General features: G+C 40.4%; 1 protein-coding gene across 2 annotated transcripts; it reads left to right on the top strand.

Annotated features, from left to right (window-relative positions):
- The first annotated feature begins 261 nt into the window (after positions 1-261).
- Positions 262-16,057, top strand: GOSR2 (golgi SNAP receptor complex member 2). 2 transcript variants are annotated; one of them, XM_080564823.1, is made up of 6 exons: positions 263-408; positions 2,572-2,636; positions 5,685-5,793; positions 6,927-7,059; positions 10,025-10,165; positions 12,861-16,057. In XM_080564823.1, the coding sequence occupies exons 1-6, from the start codon at positions 380-382 to the stop codon at positions 13,020-13,022; spliced, it is 639 nt and encodes a 212-aa protein (XP_080420949.1). In that variant the 5' UTR covers positions 263-379; the 3' UTR covers positions 13,023-16,057. The 2 variants fall into 2 exon arrangements, with proteins under 2 accessions (XP_080420950.1, XP_080420949.1); XM_080564824.1 differs by lacking the exon at positions 10,025-10,165 and having other exon boundaries at positions 262-408.
- Positions 16,058-18,058: the final 2,001 nt, after the last annotated feature.

The raw sequence follows: 18,058 nt of genomic DNA, 5'->3' as shown, positions 1-18,058 counted from the left end.
AGAAAGGCATCGGGGAACGGGCGAGGGAAGGGTTTATGGGAGAGGACTGGCGAAGCACCCTGGATGGCAGGGATGGGGCGAAGAGGCTGCTGCAGGCGAGTAACGAAGGGGAAAGCCGGGCCGGGCCGGCGGAGCGGTGCTGGGGCCGTGCGGGGACACGGATGGCGGCCGCGGCGCTGGGGTCCGGTTCCTGCCCCTGTCCCTGTCCCCGGCCCCGGGGCCGCGGGCTCGCGGCTCCCCCTGGCGGCAGCTCGGGCTCCCGACGGGGCCACGGCCGGCGGAAGCCGAGGGTGGCGGAGCCGGATGCGACGTGGGCGGCGGAGCGGAGGGGACCGGGCTGTGCCGAGCCGAGCCGAGCCGTGCCGGGCCGAGCCGTGCCATGGAGGCACTCTACCACCAGACCAACAAGTTCGTGCGTGCGGCGCTGCGGCGGGCGCCCGTGGCGGCCTCGCCGCCGTGAGGCGGGGGCCGGGCCGGGCCGCGTTTTGGAGCGGCCGAGGCCGCCTGGGTGGCGGCGGGGAGGGGGCGGTGGCGGCCGGGAGCCCCCGAGGGGCTGAGGGGAGCTGTGTCGGTTCTCGGTCGCAGGGCGAAGCAAACCCGGGTCCTCCAGGCTGACCGGGTCCAAAGTCCCGGCGTGCCTTTAGCCACGTCAGGCCCGAGTCAAGGCAGGAGATACTGGCTTCAGGTTTTAAAGTGTGGGATTACAAGTGTTCACTGAAAAAAAAAAAAAGTGATTCTGTTTTACTACATGCGCGTGAATTTAAGGCACACTCGTTTGCTAGGGTTTTTATGGCAGTGGGCTTTGATGATGGCCGGGGGCAGCATTTAAGCCCTCTTAGGAAACGTGTCAGTGAGATATGAAACGGTTTTGGAGATGAAGGTAATCTGGTGAGGTTTAAGCGGTAGGAAAAATGCAAACCACAAATAAGGCAGAAAACCTGTCAGTGTGGTGGAAATAACTCATGGGAAAGAGGCCAAAGGAGGGAGTTAATCCAAATATTCCAGCCTAGTATTTTTGTTAATGGGTTTCATTAAATAATGATATAGGGAAGAGCTGGAAATCCTGCTGTTGATTCAGAAATTCAAGCCCGTGATATAACTGTTGTTGATAAGGGGAATGCTTTTGCCTTGTCCCAGTTTCCATATTGCCTTGCTCTGATTGTAGCTCTTGAGCTCTGCTTTTTATTGTAGTTTATTGTCAGTCTGAAGGTAATCTCAATTTGTAAACTCTTTTCCCACCTTTTCCCAGACTTACTGTATTTTCTTCCATTGGAAAAGTCCTGGTAAATATGAAGTATCTTTTTCTAGGCTGGTTGCCCGTGATCTGATTTTGCTCCTACACATGGATTTCTAAACAGGCATTTTAAAAGCAGTGTGAGTCTCAAGATGTCTGAGGCATCCTAGAGAAACTGATTGCAAAGAAAACTATCGAACAAGTATGGGATGCAAGATCCTGGATATTGAATTGGTTCTCTAGTTAACTGAACATGTCATAAGTACTGTAAAAGTTGGAGTTACCTGGTTAGTGGCACAGTGTTAATAAAAAAAAAAAGTAACTTAAGAGAGAATATTTTCACTGAATATTGTCCTGGCCTCCCAGAAATTTGAGGCTTTTTTTTTTTTGAAACACATGAATTTAACAACTATCAATGTGTTTTTATTATTTATTTATTTATTTATTCTGTCACTGCTTGTGCAACATCAGGAATTCCTTCTCTTCTATTTTAAACTTTCTACTTTATTTTGATGCCTCTGTGATTCATGTATCGTAAGAGACGGTGAAAGTCATTCCTTCTTCACCTTCCCCTGTGCCATTTATGCTCAAGAGTGTCTCCCTGCTATTATCTGCAGTCCAGACCGAACAACTCTATTGTATTAAAGCTGTTCAGTACTTTTCATAATCTTTATAGTCCTTCCTTCCCTGATCCTTTGCCTGTACCGTTATTTCCTTTGTGAGAAGGAGGTGACAAAGCTTGTGCTGAAGACGCGTACTACCTGTTTCTGCAGTGCTGTAAAGGTGTGGTGTCTCTTCACCACTTTAGTGGAGTATTTAAGTAGTATTTCACTGCAGACCTGTTATTAAGGTCTCCTTTGTACCAGCTCTTCTACTAGTCAGACCTTCCCTCTGCTATACTTATTATTTATGAGTTCTACTGCGAATCTGATACCTCCATGGTTGTCTTGGGGTAGGTAGATCTTAAATGACATTGAGCATACCAGGTGTGTGACATGAGAGAGAACCTCAATTCAGGTTATAATACAAGAAGGGAGCTAGAACTGGACTGGAAGTCATTGAAGAAAAAAAAACCTGTTTCACCTTGATTTTTATTTTAACACTGAAAGTTACGTTGTAGATGCATATTAATTGGAAGCACAGCTGTCTTCAAACTGAAGATTTGTGGGTTTTTTATATGTTTAGTGATGGGCTGTCTGCACTGAATACCATGTATCTGATTCTTACTATGGTCTGAAAGGTACTTTTAAGAGAAGCTGAAGATTAAGATATTGAAAAATTGTTTTTCATTTTATGGATGTTAACTGACTTCTTTTTCTTTATTTGTCTTTTGATAGACAAGTCCATGAAGTCCAGTCTTACATGGGACGTCTGGAAACTTCAGACAAACAGTCAGTACACTGTAAGTAGGTAATTAGAGGGAAAAGTCCCACTCCAATACTGATGTAACCTGAACCTTCAACCTCGTATGCTTTATCATTATATTTACAATCATTACGTGAACTAATTTGGCTTTTCAGTTACTACGATCAACAGGTGAGACAAATTGCTGATGTGGAATGCATTAAAATTATTTTACCATTTGACTTGATTAAGGTGATGTCTTGTAGGACAGAGTGGAAAAGACAGAACAAAAATTTACTTCCAGTCAGCTTCCTATGGTAGGTAGTTCTTGAACTGAGAAGTGGTGTTTGCTGTAAATCCTTCTACAAGTGTCTTGAACTGGGAATGTCAGATATTTTTTGGTGCTGTGAGATTTTGATGCGTTGTCAGAGTATGCCGTGGAGACATATGTTATAAACAGATTAAAAGAATCAAAATGATCAAATTGATGCATATAGGGAGGTGTAATATAACACACAGATGTCGGCAGAACTGCAAATTCAGACATCACCAAGCTAGTTTGTTAGAAGCTCAGAAGTTGAAAAATATCACTAGATATCTGTCCTGTTGTTTCACTGTTCCTCAAGCACCCAGTAATTGGCAAACTTCCCAAAAAGATTCTTAGTCCAGTTTCTGGGGAAAAGACTGTCGTTTGATGTGCCGGAATTTAAGCAGGATGATTCTAATGGCTCCTGCTTGCATGAGAGTCCTGTAGAGACTTGCATCAAGTCCAGAGAACCCGTAATTCCATTTGCTTATGAGAAATATGTGGAACAACTAGGTCTGAAATTGCCTCAGTAAGTTTGGACTATAACCTTGTGTTAATAAAATGACTGTCATAAAATAATATGATTTATTGTGGCAAGATTTTTCACCCTAGTGCAGAATTGGCAAATATATTTTGGATACACATTTGAAGTCTGAATTCCTGTAAAACTAGTTGTTAATGGGCCTGATCAAAAACTTTTGAAGTGAAGGCATACTAGATACATTTATCCACAGGTTGACTGACTTCTATTACCCTAACTATATTCGTGAAGCATGACTTCAGTGTAGAAAAGGCTGTGATAACTTTTCCTATCAAAAAACAACTTGTTGTACAGGTACAGGTACAACAACTAGAACCAGTAGGGTTCTATTTTCTATGATGGCTGTTGCTACCTGTACATCTAGTACAATGACAGATGACTTCCTCGACTGCTGTTCACTAAATGTGATTTTGGAGCCCCTTGAAAATTAGCATAACTTGCTGTCTTGCCTCTGCTACTTGAAGCGAGAGATGGGATTATGTACCATCTTATATAGTCAATAAATGAACATACTATTTTATATATAAATTTTTTCTATATATATGTATATATAGAAAATATATAAAAATACAGTATTATATAAATAAAATAAATATATTATTATATAAATATAATAAGTGTATATATATAATATATATTTATATATGTATTTTTATATATAAAAATACAGATATGTGCTCTAGATATTATTGTGTAGTCAAGAATTTATGGGAAAAAGAACTAGCTTTAGTCGGAAGGTCAAGAAAAAGAGGAAATCAAAGTTTCAGTTGCAGCTTTTTTTTTCCAGCTTTGGGCAAATAATCCCTTCTTGCTCAGAAAAAACATGATGACCAAGAAAGTAACACTGTTGTTTGGACTAGCTAATGCTGATGTAATTGTCTATCTGCTGTTCTGGCTGCTCTTCTGTGAAGTTTAGCTGTACTAAATGATGGATAAATGAATTAGGATGATTTGATTGATCTGTGTTTATGTATATGAGTTGGCTACTCTTTGATTTTGTAAGATCAAATTGCAAAGAAAAGGGGTTTCATGTGCAGTTTCCTTTTTGGGTACTGCTGAATGGAATTTTCTGGAAAGTCTTGAGATACTTTGGAGGAAATAGTTGATTACTAATGCTTTACTGTATATCTCTTTAGTCTAAAAAGAAAATAGGAATAAACAATATCTCTTAAGATTTAGTTTAAATGCAAACTAAGAACAAATTGTGACTGTTAAGGTTTGTTGATTATTCTAAGACTGGCCATGGTAGTTCGAGACTTGGCTTCAGGGTTGTCTCATGACTGCACAGACATGATGGTGCTTCAGTGTCCTCTAATAATCATTCTGTGGATGTGCTCTGGAGGGTGCATACCTTCAGCCTTGCAAGCTCACTTTCTTTAAGCACAATAATGACAGATGATTAAAGGTCTCCCTGTGCAGTTCAAGTTGTGAAATGCTGGATTGTGACACAGTTAGAATATGTGGTTGTCGAATGAGGAAGGGGTTAGTGACTTTTACCAGGCTTTGCTGTACAGTAACAGTAACTGAAAGCATATAAATCCTTTTTTTTCCTCCTAGTTGTATGTGCTTCCCACCTCATTAAAGTACAAGTATTTGAGTTTGCATTTTAATCTCTTGTCTCTCTGCTGTTTCTGTGCACACATTATCAGAAGCAATAGCAAAGTAGATGATCACAGAGGCAGATGTTATATGTCTTGTTTTCCCACCTGTAAGGGCTCCTCAACCCTGGGCATGCTTTTCCAAACTGTTTGTCTAGTCTGCCAATTCCCATCAACACTTACTTCCTCTGGTTGCTTTGTCAACCTCCCATGCTATGGGTGTGGATAATGGAACTGTTTGTTAACAGTTGTCAGAAGTTTAGATTGCCATTGTTGTGAGAATCATCTTGGGTATTAGCTTTTATGAGCGAGACCTGGGAAAACAGGAAGGGGCTGCAGAGGGAAATGTGGAACTTTTAAGTCCTGTTATATAGAGGAGATAGGGAAAGAAATTCATGAATCTTGAAGGAGCAAAGGCTTTCCCTGTTCCCTTCTCAGAGGAGGGCGGAAAAAGCAAGAGTCTCAAACTAGCCAGTTAAAGAAGTGGCTATTCATGATTTGTACAGTTCTTAGTTCATCTGGTTTGTTTGTTTGCTTCCATCCAGCAAGAATTTGTGTCTTTCAGTTTTTAAATACTGGTTTGAATGCTGTTGTACTTTTGCCTTCACTCAATTTGCAGTTCTTTAATTCAAACCAAAACATATTTTTGTTCCCTTGCAGTAGTAGAAAATGAGATTCAAGCAAGAATAGACAATATATTCAGCAACTTGGAACGTCTGGAAATCCTGTCCAGTAAAGAACCTCCCAATAAGCGACAAAATGCTAAACTGTAAGTTCACCTTCTTTGCTTTGATAATGGTGTAGTCGTTGTAGTTATTTTCATTAAATTTATTGTAGCCCTTTTCCTTTTCATTTGAGTTGAACCTTTTCACATTACAACTTAAATCTCTGCTCAACTGTAACAGAACTGAGGCACAGAGGCAAAATCTTTTTCCTGCATTTATCTGCAGACTGGCGATTGAGCTGGATTCATGGCTCTGTTCCGAGATGAGTACTTTGCTGCTTAGCAAAATATAGCACTTTGATGCTTAAATGACATACTGAGTTGAAATTCTTTTGCTTTTAATGGTATTTGTGGAGGTAAGGAGTAAAAAAATTACTTCAGTAGTTGTCATTTTTTCTGAAAACTTTTTGTAGCTGTTGGTGACTAAAATAAGGTTTCAAAAAATAGCACTGGTTTGAGCAGCTTGAACCAGAGACCATCAGAGAACTTTCCATTCTAAATTGTTCTGTGACTCTGCTATTAATTTTTAGTCCCAATGCATTAGTAGATAGGGTGGATTTCATGTCACCTATATTATAAAGGTCACTATCTGAAACAGTCATCTCTGCTTTCTTTGTAGTTATTGAATCAGAAACAGTAGAGTTCTGGACATGATTTATTTTAGCCTAATGGAGATGTGTCCTCTATTGCCAATTGGCTTTTAGGTACATTTTGTAAAAACTCAGCCTTAAGAACATGATGTAAATTAATGAAACTTGAAAACCTAACACCTTTTGTGTGAATAGGTCATGAAGTAGAAACTGTTCAAATCCTACGGTCTTTCCAAATCTGTGTTAAATGAAGAAAATATATATATATATATATATATATATATATAATTTCTCTAAAGAGGCTAGTCATGGGATAGAATGTGCAAGATAGCTCAAGAATTCTGCTTCACATTCTATCTTTAGCTTGCAATTAAATAATCACCTCTTTAGCAGTAAAATGAGGCACAAATGATGTAAGTATGGGATGTAAGCATAACATTGAATGTCCTTTATCTTTTAGATGAGTAGAATCCATCATTCTTACTATTTGTCGCTATTAATTTATAATGCTCCGTTGTTCATTAAAAACACCACAAAAGATTGGTATTTTATCCCTGGGAATGTCTTCCTATTGTTGATCCTGTCTAGCCGAGTTGACCAGCTGAAGTATGATGTTCAGCATCTGCAGACAGCTCTGAGGAACTTTCAACATCGCCGTTATATCCGGGAGCAGCAGGAACGACAGCGAGAAGAGTTACTAGCACGTACATTCACTACTAATGTAAATATTCTTTATTTTAGATTTCTCTGTTTTAGAGCCTTTCACCTTTCAGAGAAGTTTCGGGCAAGAGCTAGGCTTGACTATTAGATAGCTGCTGTGTGATGGTGTAAGTGGAATAAAGATAGAAAAGAGTAATAATACGTGTTGAAAAAGTACAGCTCTTTCATGAGGAAAACTTGGTCAAAAAAGAGGCAGTAGTGAAAGACTCGAGGTTGCTGCTCCAGTTTTATCCAGTGCAGCTCTACCTGACTTTATGTAGCAGTTTCAAAAAGTTGAATGAGGTAGGTAACAAAGAATACGTTTTAATTGGATTTGTGTCAAAAGTCTTTGTCAAATCCCAGGACTTGAAAAATGTCTGGAAAATGGTTATGTTTATCAGTGGCTTTTATGCACCTTGCTGTTAGTAGATGCCAGCAAGTTTTCATTTGTCCAAATATAAATTGGGAAAAAAATCTTCCATTTTAACTATAAATGATTCAAAAGTTTTTAATGACAGGTATGTGTTTCAACCTGTTCTTGATCATTCTGAGTTCTTCCATTGCTGTCTCCCCCGGCAAATTCCCAGATAAATTTTGCTCTGAATAATGTAGGTTTTCTTTCATTCTTTGCTTTTCTGTGACTTAAAAGCATGTCTTTTTTATCTTACTGTTTGCTTTCTGTGCTGTCTTTCACTGTTAGGGCAAGGAAAAATGCAATGTGAATGGCTATATTTTCTTGAGATTTTGGAAGTTCACTGCACTTCTCAAAGCCCAACATAAATGACGTCTAGCATTTTGTTGGCTATTTCAAAATCATAAACAAGTCTTGAAATGACCACTGGAACTTGAAACCTGATTTGTTTTCAAAAGCTGTGGTGTTCTGCAAATGGGAAGAAATTTTCCTATAGGAAAGCTTGTCCAGGAAGAAAATGCATGAGTAAATAGAACAGTTTTGAAAAGGAGTAGCAGTCTTGCAAACACAAAATACATGACAAACTATTTTTTATTCCTGAACATGTTGAAAGGTGTCTCAAGATGTAATTAAGGTGTGTGATTATTTTGTATTTTTTTTTTAACTTATCATTACAAAAACATAACTTCTAAAGTATATTGTCCCTTTAATAAGCAAATGGTGTATTTGTGAGTTACTGGCCTACCTGTTTATGTTAGAAGTTTACATAGCTATTTATATACTACCCTATTTTATTAAATAGGAATGTCAGGTGAGTGTGTAAGCATTCTGAATAAATCACGGTAGTGTACAGAACAGCTCTTGAAAGCTGTTAGCAGTGTTCTGAATGTTTTGTTTAATTCGAAGATAAATGTTGTCTTTAAAGCCTTCCCTTGAAGAATTCTGGAGAAAACCACTTATAGCAAATGAAAAATATGCTGCCATCTAGTGTCCCTCTGAGGGGGTACAAGGCCAGGTTGGATGGGGCTTTGAACAACCTGGTCTAGAGGAAGGTGTCCTTCTCTGCCTGTGGCAGGGGTTGGAACTAAGTGATCTTTAACGTCCCATCCAACACATTCTGTGTTTCTATGAACAAAGATCTACTTTGATAGTTTTCTTGCTGCCTTGTGTATAAAAGAAAACCAACTGCAAATTCCTTGCATAGGAGACAGAATCCCTTCTGATTTGAAGTTTAATAAATATCTGAAAGAATAGCCATTCAGATGCAAATCCAAGTGCTGTTGCTCTGCAAACTCCTGTAAGACAAGATAATTTTTTCAACCTTTGTGCTGTATTGACTTTTGATCAAAGAGTTGTGTACACCGTCGATAGCCTTCTTCATCTAGTATCTTTGACCATCTAACTGGGAATAGCTCTGTCCTTTATTCTTCATTCTTTCACACTACGTAAGCAGAATATCCATCTAGGCAGTCAAACACCTAACACTGGATTGTACGTGTGATTCCCATATGAAAAATTTTTCTACAATAATCACCAGAGACTGCTCAGGGCAAATTTGATATTGTTACACGCAAGTAACCTACGGCTGACAGGTATTAAGCACCTTCTGCCCAATATATGAATTATACATTTTAGTAGTTCTTGCCACTCTGAGTATGTGGAAGCAGGTAAGCCAGTGTTTCCACACTTAGCTCTAACCAATATAATGATTATTGTTCACAAAACAATGTGGGAGTTGTGAACTATTACCTTGACTCTCTCAGTGGAGTAGTGTCAGAGAAGACGAAACTGGAAACCTTTTGAAAAGTGATGACATCCTCTGACGTCTTATGTGACCCAGGTTAGAGAATTTTACCCAGTTATTTCCATTTCAAAATTTATAGTTTCTAGTTGCACTAACGCATCTTTTCTGGATTTTTTTTTTTTTAATTATAATTATTATTTAGATAAGACCTTGGGTGGTGAGTGAGTGAGACTTTCAGGGAACTAGGTTCATATGTCTGTTTGCCCTCCCTATCAGAAATTTGTACCTTGTTGTTAATACGAGTTTATAGAATGTCATCTCCCAGACATGTGTTTTGCAAGCCTTTTGTCATTATAAATGTGCTATTGTCTTTCAAAAATCTTTTGCTTACAGCGATCACATGACTTCCTTGTTTAATCCCTTCTGATAGTTTTGGTCTTCTCTACTGTAATACTCTTTCCTACCTATGTCATAGATTATGAAAATTCTCGGTTTTTAATCTGACCTGTTATCTCCTGAAATCTAATTGCAGTTGAATAGCTGATCAACTCTGCCTTCTGTCTTGCTTCCTGTAGGCTGTTGAATAGGTGATCAACTCTGCCTTTTGACTTGCTTCCTATAGGCTTCTCTAAATTACTTTGTTCACTCAAATATTAATATCGTTTTAACATCCCTATTAAAAAACAAAAACAAAACAAAAAAAAACAAACCAAAAAAACACATAATCCCACAAGTCCCGTCAAGGGGTGTTTGTTTTTGTATGTTCTCTTTCTGGATCTATGAGTATGAGTGAGTAGGCAAGGTAACCAAGACCCTGCATTTCCCCTACAGGACTCTGACACCACCATACCGATCGACGAAACATTACAGTTTAATGAATCCCTGCAGAATGCCCATCGTGGCATGGATGATCTTATTGGCAGTGGGACCAACATCCTTCAGGGGCTGAGGGACCAGAGAGTGACATTAAAGGTGGGGGCATCATTTTTTACCAAAAAGACCCCACATTTCTGCATTTAAGATGACCAGGCTAAGTAGAAGAAATAAGTATGGTAAAGGCCTAAACTCTGATTTAGCTAAGCCTAAAATCTTTATGTTTTGTCATTTTACTAGGAACATATTTAAGCTCTTTTTTTTGTGTCCTGGTAGGCTAGCAGTCTTTGTCTGCACAGTAGTCAGTATCTGGAGTGCTAAATGTTGTGTTTTATTTTGTTCTGTTCTGTGTTTTTTTGATTTGTTTGTTTTTCTTCCAAACGAAGAAAGCAATGGCTAGCTCACAGATAAGACGTTGGTACAGGTAAATATCACTGAGAGCAACCACAAAGCTCACGTAAAGTACTTATGTTTAAGTTCAGTAATGGAGATAATACTCAAGTCTAATGTATCTAAATAATATATATCTTCCCAAATTACTGTTAAAGATAACGAATGTTTGTCTTTTAATTTAAAGACTGTTCAAGATGGTGTTAAGTTTTGAGTTAAGAGTTCAAAGGTACAAAAAGAGAATCATAGAATCATTGAGATAGGAAAAGTCATCTAGTCCAAACCTTTAACCTAGTACTAAAGTCCACTGCTAAACCATGCTACTAAGTTGAGCTTTTTAATAAGACGTGTGTGTTTGGGGTGGGGAAGCTAGATCTCTGAAAAGGGAAATTCCTATCTGTTGTGCTCATCTTAAGATGGGGATAACTATTGCTACCTGTTTTGTGATTTTGCTGCTTTGGGATGTAGCTGTCAGAGGATTTAGGCATTTTTAATTGCTAAATTTCTTTACAGATATTCATAAATCTCTACACGTGGTCAGATGAATCACACCTTATATTCCATGGATTGTGTAGACTAATGTACCACTGGCTTTAAAGGCAGTCTAGTCAGCTTACATACAGATAGCTGAACTGTAGACACATACAGATCTTGCCCTGAAAGTGCATAGGCATTTTGCTGGAACAAATTCGAGTACCTATGGTACACGTTTCATAAGGGTTACCAGGGACAGGTGTCTTTACAAGGCAGCATTGCAAGGTGTTTCCTTTAATCCTGATGTCCGTTGCAGTTTACAGGCTGGGTACTTCCTTTCTTGATTACAGAGGTCTAGGCTAGCTGGTGTTCTCAAAAAACTGCAGGGTATAACGGCAATTATAAATGTAGCCCCTTTTCTACTCCATACTCAGGTGATGAGTCCTTGCATCCATGAGTGTTACACTGATGCATTATAGCAGAGTTTGAAGCCCAGGTCTTTCTTCTCTGAGATGAAGAATAGCTAAGGTTAAGATTATTTGTTCACTGACCTAGTGAATATATATTTCTTCTTACACAAAGGCAGTCAGTAGAAAAACTTACTGTGGTTGTTAAGCATTCATTCCTGAGATAGGTTGTAGCTGAGTGGTCTAGCCATAGGACTAGTGGAAACAAAGAGAGGTTCTGTTACCTTCTCATGAAGCAGACATGGAAGAAAAGGCAGGGAAGGATGGGTTATTAGGACCAGAAGAGGATTCAGGGTTTTGAATGCTCTCTTGAAAAAGTAACTTCCCTGAAGTCTCACAGCCTTCTGAAGCAGGGTTTTCTATTAAGCATTGGGACCTGAAAGTCAGTTTGAAAGACTAGGTCCATTTATCCTCACCATGGTGATAAGTCTTCTTTCTGGCAGCACCCATCTTTCTGCAAGGTATGATGGAAGTTGGTCCTGCCCAGTGTCTCTCTGAGGCATGCTTCAGCTAATTGCGTGCTGTGAGCTGGGCTGAGCTGTGGTGCTGAGTGCAGCATCTCTGAATGCACATCTGTATGTCACTTGTTTGTCTAGCTTAACTAGAATAGCGCTTTTCATCTACCTGTACCGCTGGGACTCTGCAGCCATGAGTTTTCCACCTTCCTCCTGGATAGGATGATACCCATCTCTGAACAGTGCCCAAAGTACATCTATGAGCCTGTATTTCATGTGGTTTACTTTGACCGTTGCCTTGAAATAAGAGTATTACTGCAGCGCTGCAGTAGTGACTGGGTACACACAGTAGTGGTGATACGGTAACTGGTAGGATCCACAGACGTTCTTAGTATAAGCTGCGTCAGCAGTGAAATAAAACAAATATGAACATGCAGCATACGAGCCAGCGGTCTCTTTTCACTGCTTTTATCCTGAAGGATTTCTTGAAATTGCATTAATTACACTGTTATAGCCTTTTCATTGCACTTGACCGTTGACACTACAAGTTTCTGGACTTCCTTTTGAACCTCTTCTTGGTATTAACTGTATTTCGGACCAGCAGGAGGGAAGTTCTGCAAGAAAGGTTGTCTGGAGCTTCAAGCTTCAAGCTCTTAGTAGACTGTATGTCTGGAAGTGGAACAGAAGGACTTAATTCCTCCATAGGGAGTTCATTTCTCTGAGCTGCTGTCTGTGATGTTTCTGTCTGGACACATTGCTTTGTACCTTTACCTCTTTCTTGTTCTCGTGTGTGAATTAGTCTAATAATACGCTTATTTCCAAGGTCCCATGGCTATCTTCTCTTAAATTGTAGGAACAATATGGCAAAGAAGTTGTAGGAACTTACAGAAAGTTCCTTCATTTACTGAGGGATTAGAATTCATCACTTGCCATCCATGATAAAATATTCTATAGAATAAGAAGTGTACCATGGAGTTAATTGTTTCTTTGCTGTCTTTTTATTCTTAGGGTACTCACAAGAAGATCCTGGATGTTGCCAACATGTTGGGCTTATCCAATACTGTAATGCGGCTGATTGAGAAGCGAGCTTTTCAAGATAAATATTTTATGATTGGGGGAATGATTTTGACTTGTGTAATTATGTTTCTCGTCGTGCAGTATCTGACATGAGCTACTAAGCTATTGCCAGAGGATATCGTCTTTTGGAGCAAGATGGACTGCCCTCCAAAATGTACTTTCCTCTGAGTGCTGCTTTGGATGAGCCCCTCCTGAGAACTTCAGAGTTTACAAATCACACTCAGACACGTCATGTGGAAAGCACATAGGGGAACAAATTTCTTTGGAGACACTGTAGTTTAAAATGACCCTATAAAAATATCCTTAGCCATTACTACTCTCATATTATTGTCTGTAAGTTTAAGAATCTGGTTAAGTAGGAGGCAGAAGTGAAATTTTCGCCTGGCTGTTATGCAAGTCAGGAGTGTTGGGTAGATAGGGGAGAAGAGGATGCAAAGGTACAACATAAGATTAAGTGAGCCTTTCCTGTGATAGCTAGAAATGATCCTCGTGAGTGTATTTTCTGTTGAAACAATGCCACTGGAGAATTCTGCACTGTTTGTGGGCACACTCCTACAGATTGTGCAAAAAGAGGAAGTGAAGGGTTCCCATTTGCAAATGCACTCTTCTGCTTGGAGGGTGAAGGACTTGTGGGGAAGGGTCTTAACTCTAAAAGCATGGTCATAACCTCTGCTAGTTTTTTTATACCCATACGGTTTTACCCAGCAATCTTCAGTTAAGACTGAAATGCTTCTCATCTTATTTGAAATAAGTTTTGGTATCTTTTTATGTTCTGCTGCTTCCCAGTGGAAGCTGAATGCTGTACTCCTCCCTGCTTCCAGTCAGGTGGAGATCAGTGAGTGTCATCTCACTGCACCCAATACCAAATTCAACCTCCAAAAAACTGGGCAATACCAAATTCAACCTCCAAAAAACTGGGAGCATTTTTGGTGCTAGTGCACATCGTGTTGTGGTGAATTGTATTCATTATCTGAGGTGGTTGGTTGGGGTTTTCTGATCCATAGCTGGTATTTCTGAATTCAACGAACCAGGCAAGTTCTTGCTGTGTTCAAACCGAAACTTGTGATATTTGTGTTTATAGAGCTGGAATGGGCTCTTTTTTTTTTTTTTTTTTAAACATTTAAAATAGCAGTGTGATCATCAGAAGAGTTTCCTTAACTTAGTGCCTTGGGATGGTAAACATGTCCCTTGTCCTTGGGAAGGGTATTTCCATTATTCTCTCTACCTGTGAATTTACTGTGAAGGACATTCTCGTACAAATCATCTCACAGAGATGACAGATATCACAGAGATGATAGCTTAGATTTTATATCTTCTTGGCTGTAGATATTTATCCATTTAAACATACACAGTTAAGAAATGCCTCCTATGGTACTCACTTCCCTGAAGACTGGGGATTCTGTTGGAATGGCCATCGTGAAGTTTGAAACAGCCTTCCATTTCAAGCATCATCCATTTCAGTCAGCCTTCAGATACATTCTCATTTTGTGTACAAGTCAGGAGCATTTCCGAATGTCTGACAGTGTCACGTTCAGATAATGTGGCATTCTGTTGGGTGTTCATTTTTTTTTTTCTGTCTGGAATGGTTATGGGTCTTTTAATTAATAACAGTTTACAAATCCTGCATTTCTTTGCTCCAGTAAGTTTTGCTTTTATAATTACATAGCTTGTTGCACTTTTTTTTTTCAGTTATTAATACCATTCCTCCAATTTCAGCTAATATGGGCAAGTTAAACAGGCTTCAGCAGTGCTTGTTTACGTTTGCATGTTTAAAGTATTGACTGATCCATGTGCTGTGGCATAACTTTAAAGCCCAGAATGAGACTCCCCAGTTTGATCAGCTGTCACTGTCCAGTCAGCTTTGTATTTGGAATCCAGGGCAAGTAAAACGTCAGTAGTCAGAGCACTAGCTGCTGCCCTGCAGACACAACAGTGGAAGAGGCCATGATGCCATCAGTGCCTAGACAATCCTGTCAGGGGGTTCAGCAGAAGAAAGCAGAAAAGTGTCAGTGGTTGTTGAATATCCTATGTGCTGCACACTTTCTGGCTGGCCGTTTTGTTCTTAATGTGTTTGACGTTTCCCAAGTGTTTAAAGCTCTTTGTGTTCCTCAATCTGCTGCACCTTCTCAAGAAAACATGTTAGCAGACCATGTACAGAATCACTTTGCATGTCAGCCACAAGTACTAAGGAATCAGAAAGTTGGTAATGAGAGATCATGTGTCTTACTGATCATGATAGATTTTAGCACAGAATGCACTTGTTAAATCATTTTCTATTAGATAAATTGGGCACCTTGTAAAGGATCCCTGGCAAATCTTCTGTCCTGATCCAACTCCACCTTGATTTTACAACTTTATTGTTTAAAGTTTATATATTTGTGACTTGGTGCAGCAGGAATCGTCTTATACCAAGGTAAGGACTCTAGTCAATTTTTCTTCTTTTCAGCTTGTGGTATGAGCCATAAGATAAAATGAATGGAACTGGATTTTCTCTGTTTTGGGACTAGACTAACATTTTTATTCATGTTTCTCTGTCCATTTATTTTTGTCCTTTTAGAGTCTCTCTGTGTAGGCTAATTTCCCTGTTGTATGCAGTGTCCTTGCTATTCACTATCTAGAGTTGGGATGTGGGCTTGAAGGGAAGCACTTAGATGACTGGATTTGATGATGTGTAACTTCAAACAAATTTGTACTAGATATTATGTCCAAAATGACTTACAAGAGCACCTGTGCCATCTCAGATGGCTAATGTAAAACCCTCAAAACTTCTGTCATTAGTGTGGCACAGTAAAAGTACAGGCAGGATCAACGTCCCTGCTACCATGGAATGACAGAGCTGAAACCCTGGTGGCTTGTCACATGTTGCTGCTGCAGCTGCTGTCTCTGACGTTTCCTTTCTTAAGACTGCTTCTTTCAGTGGAGCTGTTTGCCTGTGAACTTCTGTGGAACAGCAAGTGTTCCAGCTGTCGAATGGAATGCTCTCATGAGAGGGCACTGTGGAAACTAACTAGGCTCTGGAAAAAAAAACAAAACACTTTTAACCAGTATTTTATACATAAGAGGACAAGGGTGGGACATGTTGTGATTCATCTGTTGTGTTATGTAAATAAAGATTTTTTCAACCAGAATGAAGTTTTTCTTTTTTATCTTGGCTAACGTTTGATGCCTGATTAAGCTGGACAAATACCTTCTTCTGGACACAGGCAGGTGAGGTACCAGGTTGGCTTGGTCGAATGGGGAACCCATGCCTGAGCTCAGATGTAGAACAGAACTTCACAGAAAGTGCAAACGGGTGGCCTGCTCAGGAGGAATAGATAAATGTTACTCAAGTGTTCAGGGATGGAGCTGTAAAGTCATTTTGAAATTGGCATTGAAACTAGTGAGAGAGAAGGGCTTGTATGAATGCACTGCTAGCAAGAGGAACCAGCCATGAACAGGGCAGGGGTATTTCAGGAGGTATCTGGGTCACGGTGTTTCCTCCTCCAGCCTCTAGGGCTGTTTGCCCACACAGGCAGGAGTGTGGTGGCAGGTGCCCTGTTCAGTGAGGGCTGAGGCCACAGGAAGCACACAGGAACAACCCAGAAAAGTCCTACATATGGAAGGTTGTGGTGCTTCCATTGTGATGGATGGCTAAACTCCACTACATCTGCTTTCTCACTCTCTGCTCATCAAAAGAAGAGGTGGGGAGAAAAAGTATGATATGAAAGAAAATAGCTCATGTGATAAGGATAATTTAATTGAAAAGAGGAAACAAACCAAAGGCTGCAAAGAGAGAGAAAACAATTCTCAATTATTCATCAGCAAGTGATGTTCAGCCATGTGTTGGGAAGCCAGGCCTCAATACACTTAGTTGTTCAGGACAGACGTCTTCATAATGGGAGCTTTCCCTTCTCCTCCCCCATCTTCCCAGCTTTTACTATTGAGTGTAATGACACTTCTGTTATCTGAAATGCTTCCTCTGCTGCGTTGCCCCACATGATGATGCCATCAATGTACTGCAAGTGTTAAGGAGCTTACCCCTGTTCCATTGCAGTATGGATCAGCCCATGGCAAATGGCAGGGTTGTGCTTCCACCCCTGGGGCAGTCAATTCCAGGTGGACTGGACACCCCTGCAAGTGAAAGAAAACTGTGGCCTGCACGTTGCTGCCAAAGGGGGGGGTCACGAAAAATGCATTAGCGATATTGATGGTGGCATACCACTTGGCTGCCTTTGACTCTAATTAGTATTGAAGTTCTAGCATGTCCAGCACCACAGCAAACAGCGGTGTTGTGACTTCACTCAGGCTGTGGTAGTCCACCGTTGCCATTAGACTTTTGCACTGGCCATACGGGACTATTAAAGGGTGAGTGAGTCTTGCTGATCACTCCTTGGTTCTCCAGTAAACAAATCAGCTTATGGATAGGAACAGGGAATCTCAGTCAGTGCAATATTGCTGCTGGTGCACAGTTGAGGTAGCGATTGGCACCTGCTGTTCTTCGACCCTCAGCAACCCCAAAACAGAAGGGTCTTCTGAGAGGCTGGGCAAGATAGACAACTGTTTAATGTCCTCTATCTCCAAGACAGCTATGCCAAAAGCCATTTTGGGTCCTTGAAATACCATCTTCTAATACAGTCTATGCCAAGAATGCATGCAGCCTCTGGAGTCACATGCAGTCACAATGGAGTGCTTTTGCCACTCATTCCCAGTCAGGCTCACTTTAGCAACCAATACAATGAGCTGTTGTGATCCCCCTGTCAATCCAGAAATACAGATGGGTTCTGTCCCTGTATAGCTTGGTGGCATTAGGGTACACTGCAATGGTGCTCACTAGAGCCTTGCACTCCTGTGGGTCCTGTGGGCCTGGTTGATAACGCAATGTTTTCCTTGAAGGGATGCCTTTCCTTCATTCCTGACAGAGGTCACCTAGAGGTGGAGGACTGGTGCCCCTTTTCCCAGTTGCTTCGTCAATGGTCCTTTCCCTAGAGAAAGCTCCATCTGCTTGGCTTCCTTGCCTTCTAATTCCTGGGTACTGGTGCTGGTATTCCAGCATTGGAGCAGGCAGGTGGCAATGTGCTCACCTGGGTGATGATTGAAATGCTTTCCTATATCTTGCAACTCACTCAGGGATAAGGATCAGGTGGTTTCTG

This window comes from Anser brachyrhynchus (genome assembly GCF_964034855.1).
Source record: "Anser brachyrhynchus genome assembly, chromosome: 22".
NCBI lineage: Eukaryota > Metazoa > Chordata > Aves > Anseriformes > Anatidae > Anser > Anser brachyrhynchus.
This window is presented reverse-complemented; position numbering and strand designations above follow the sequence as displayed.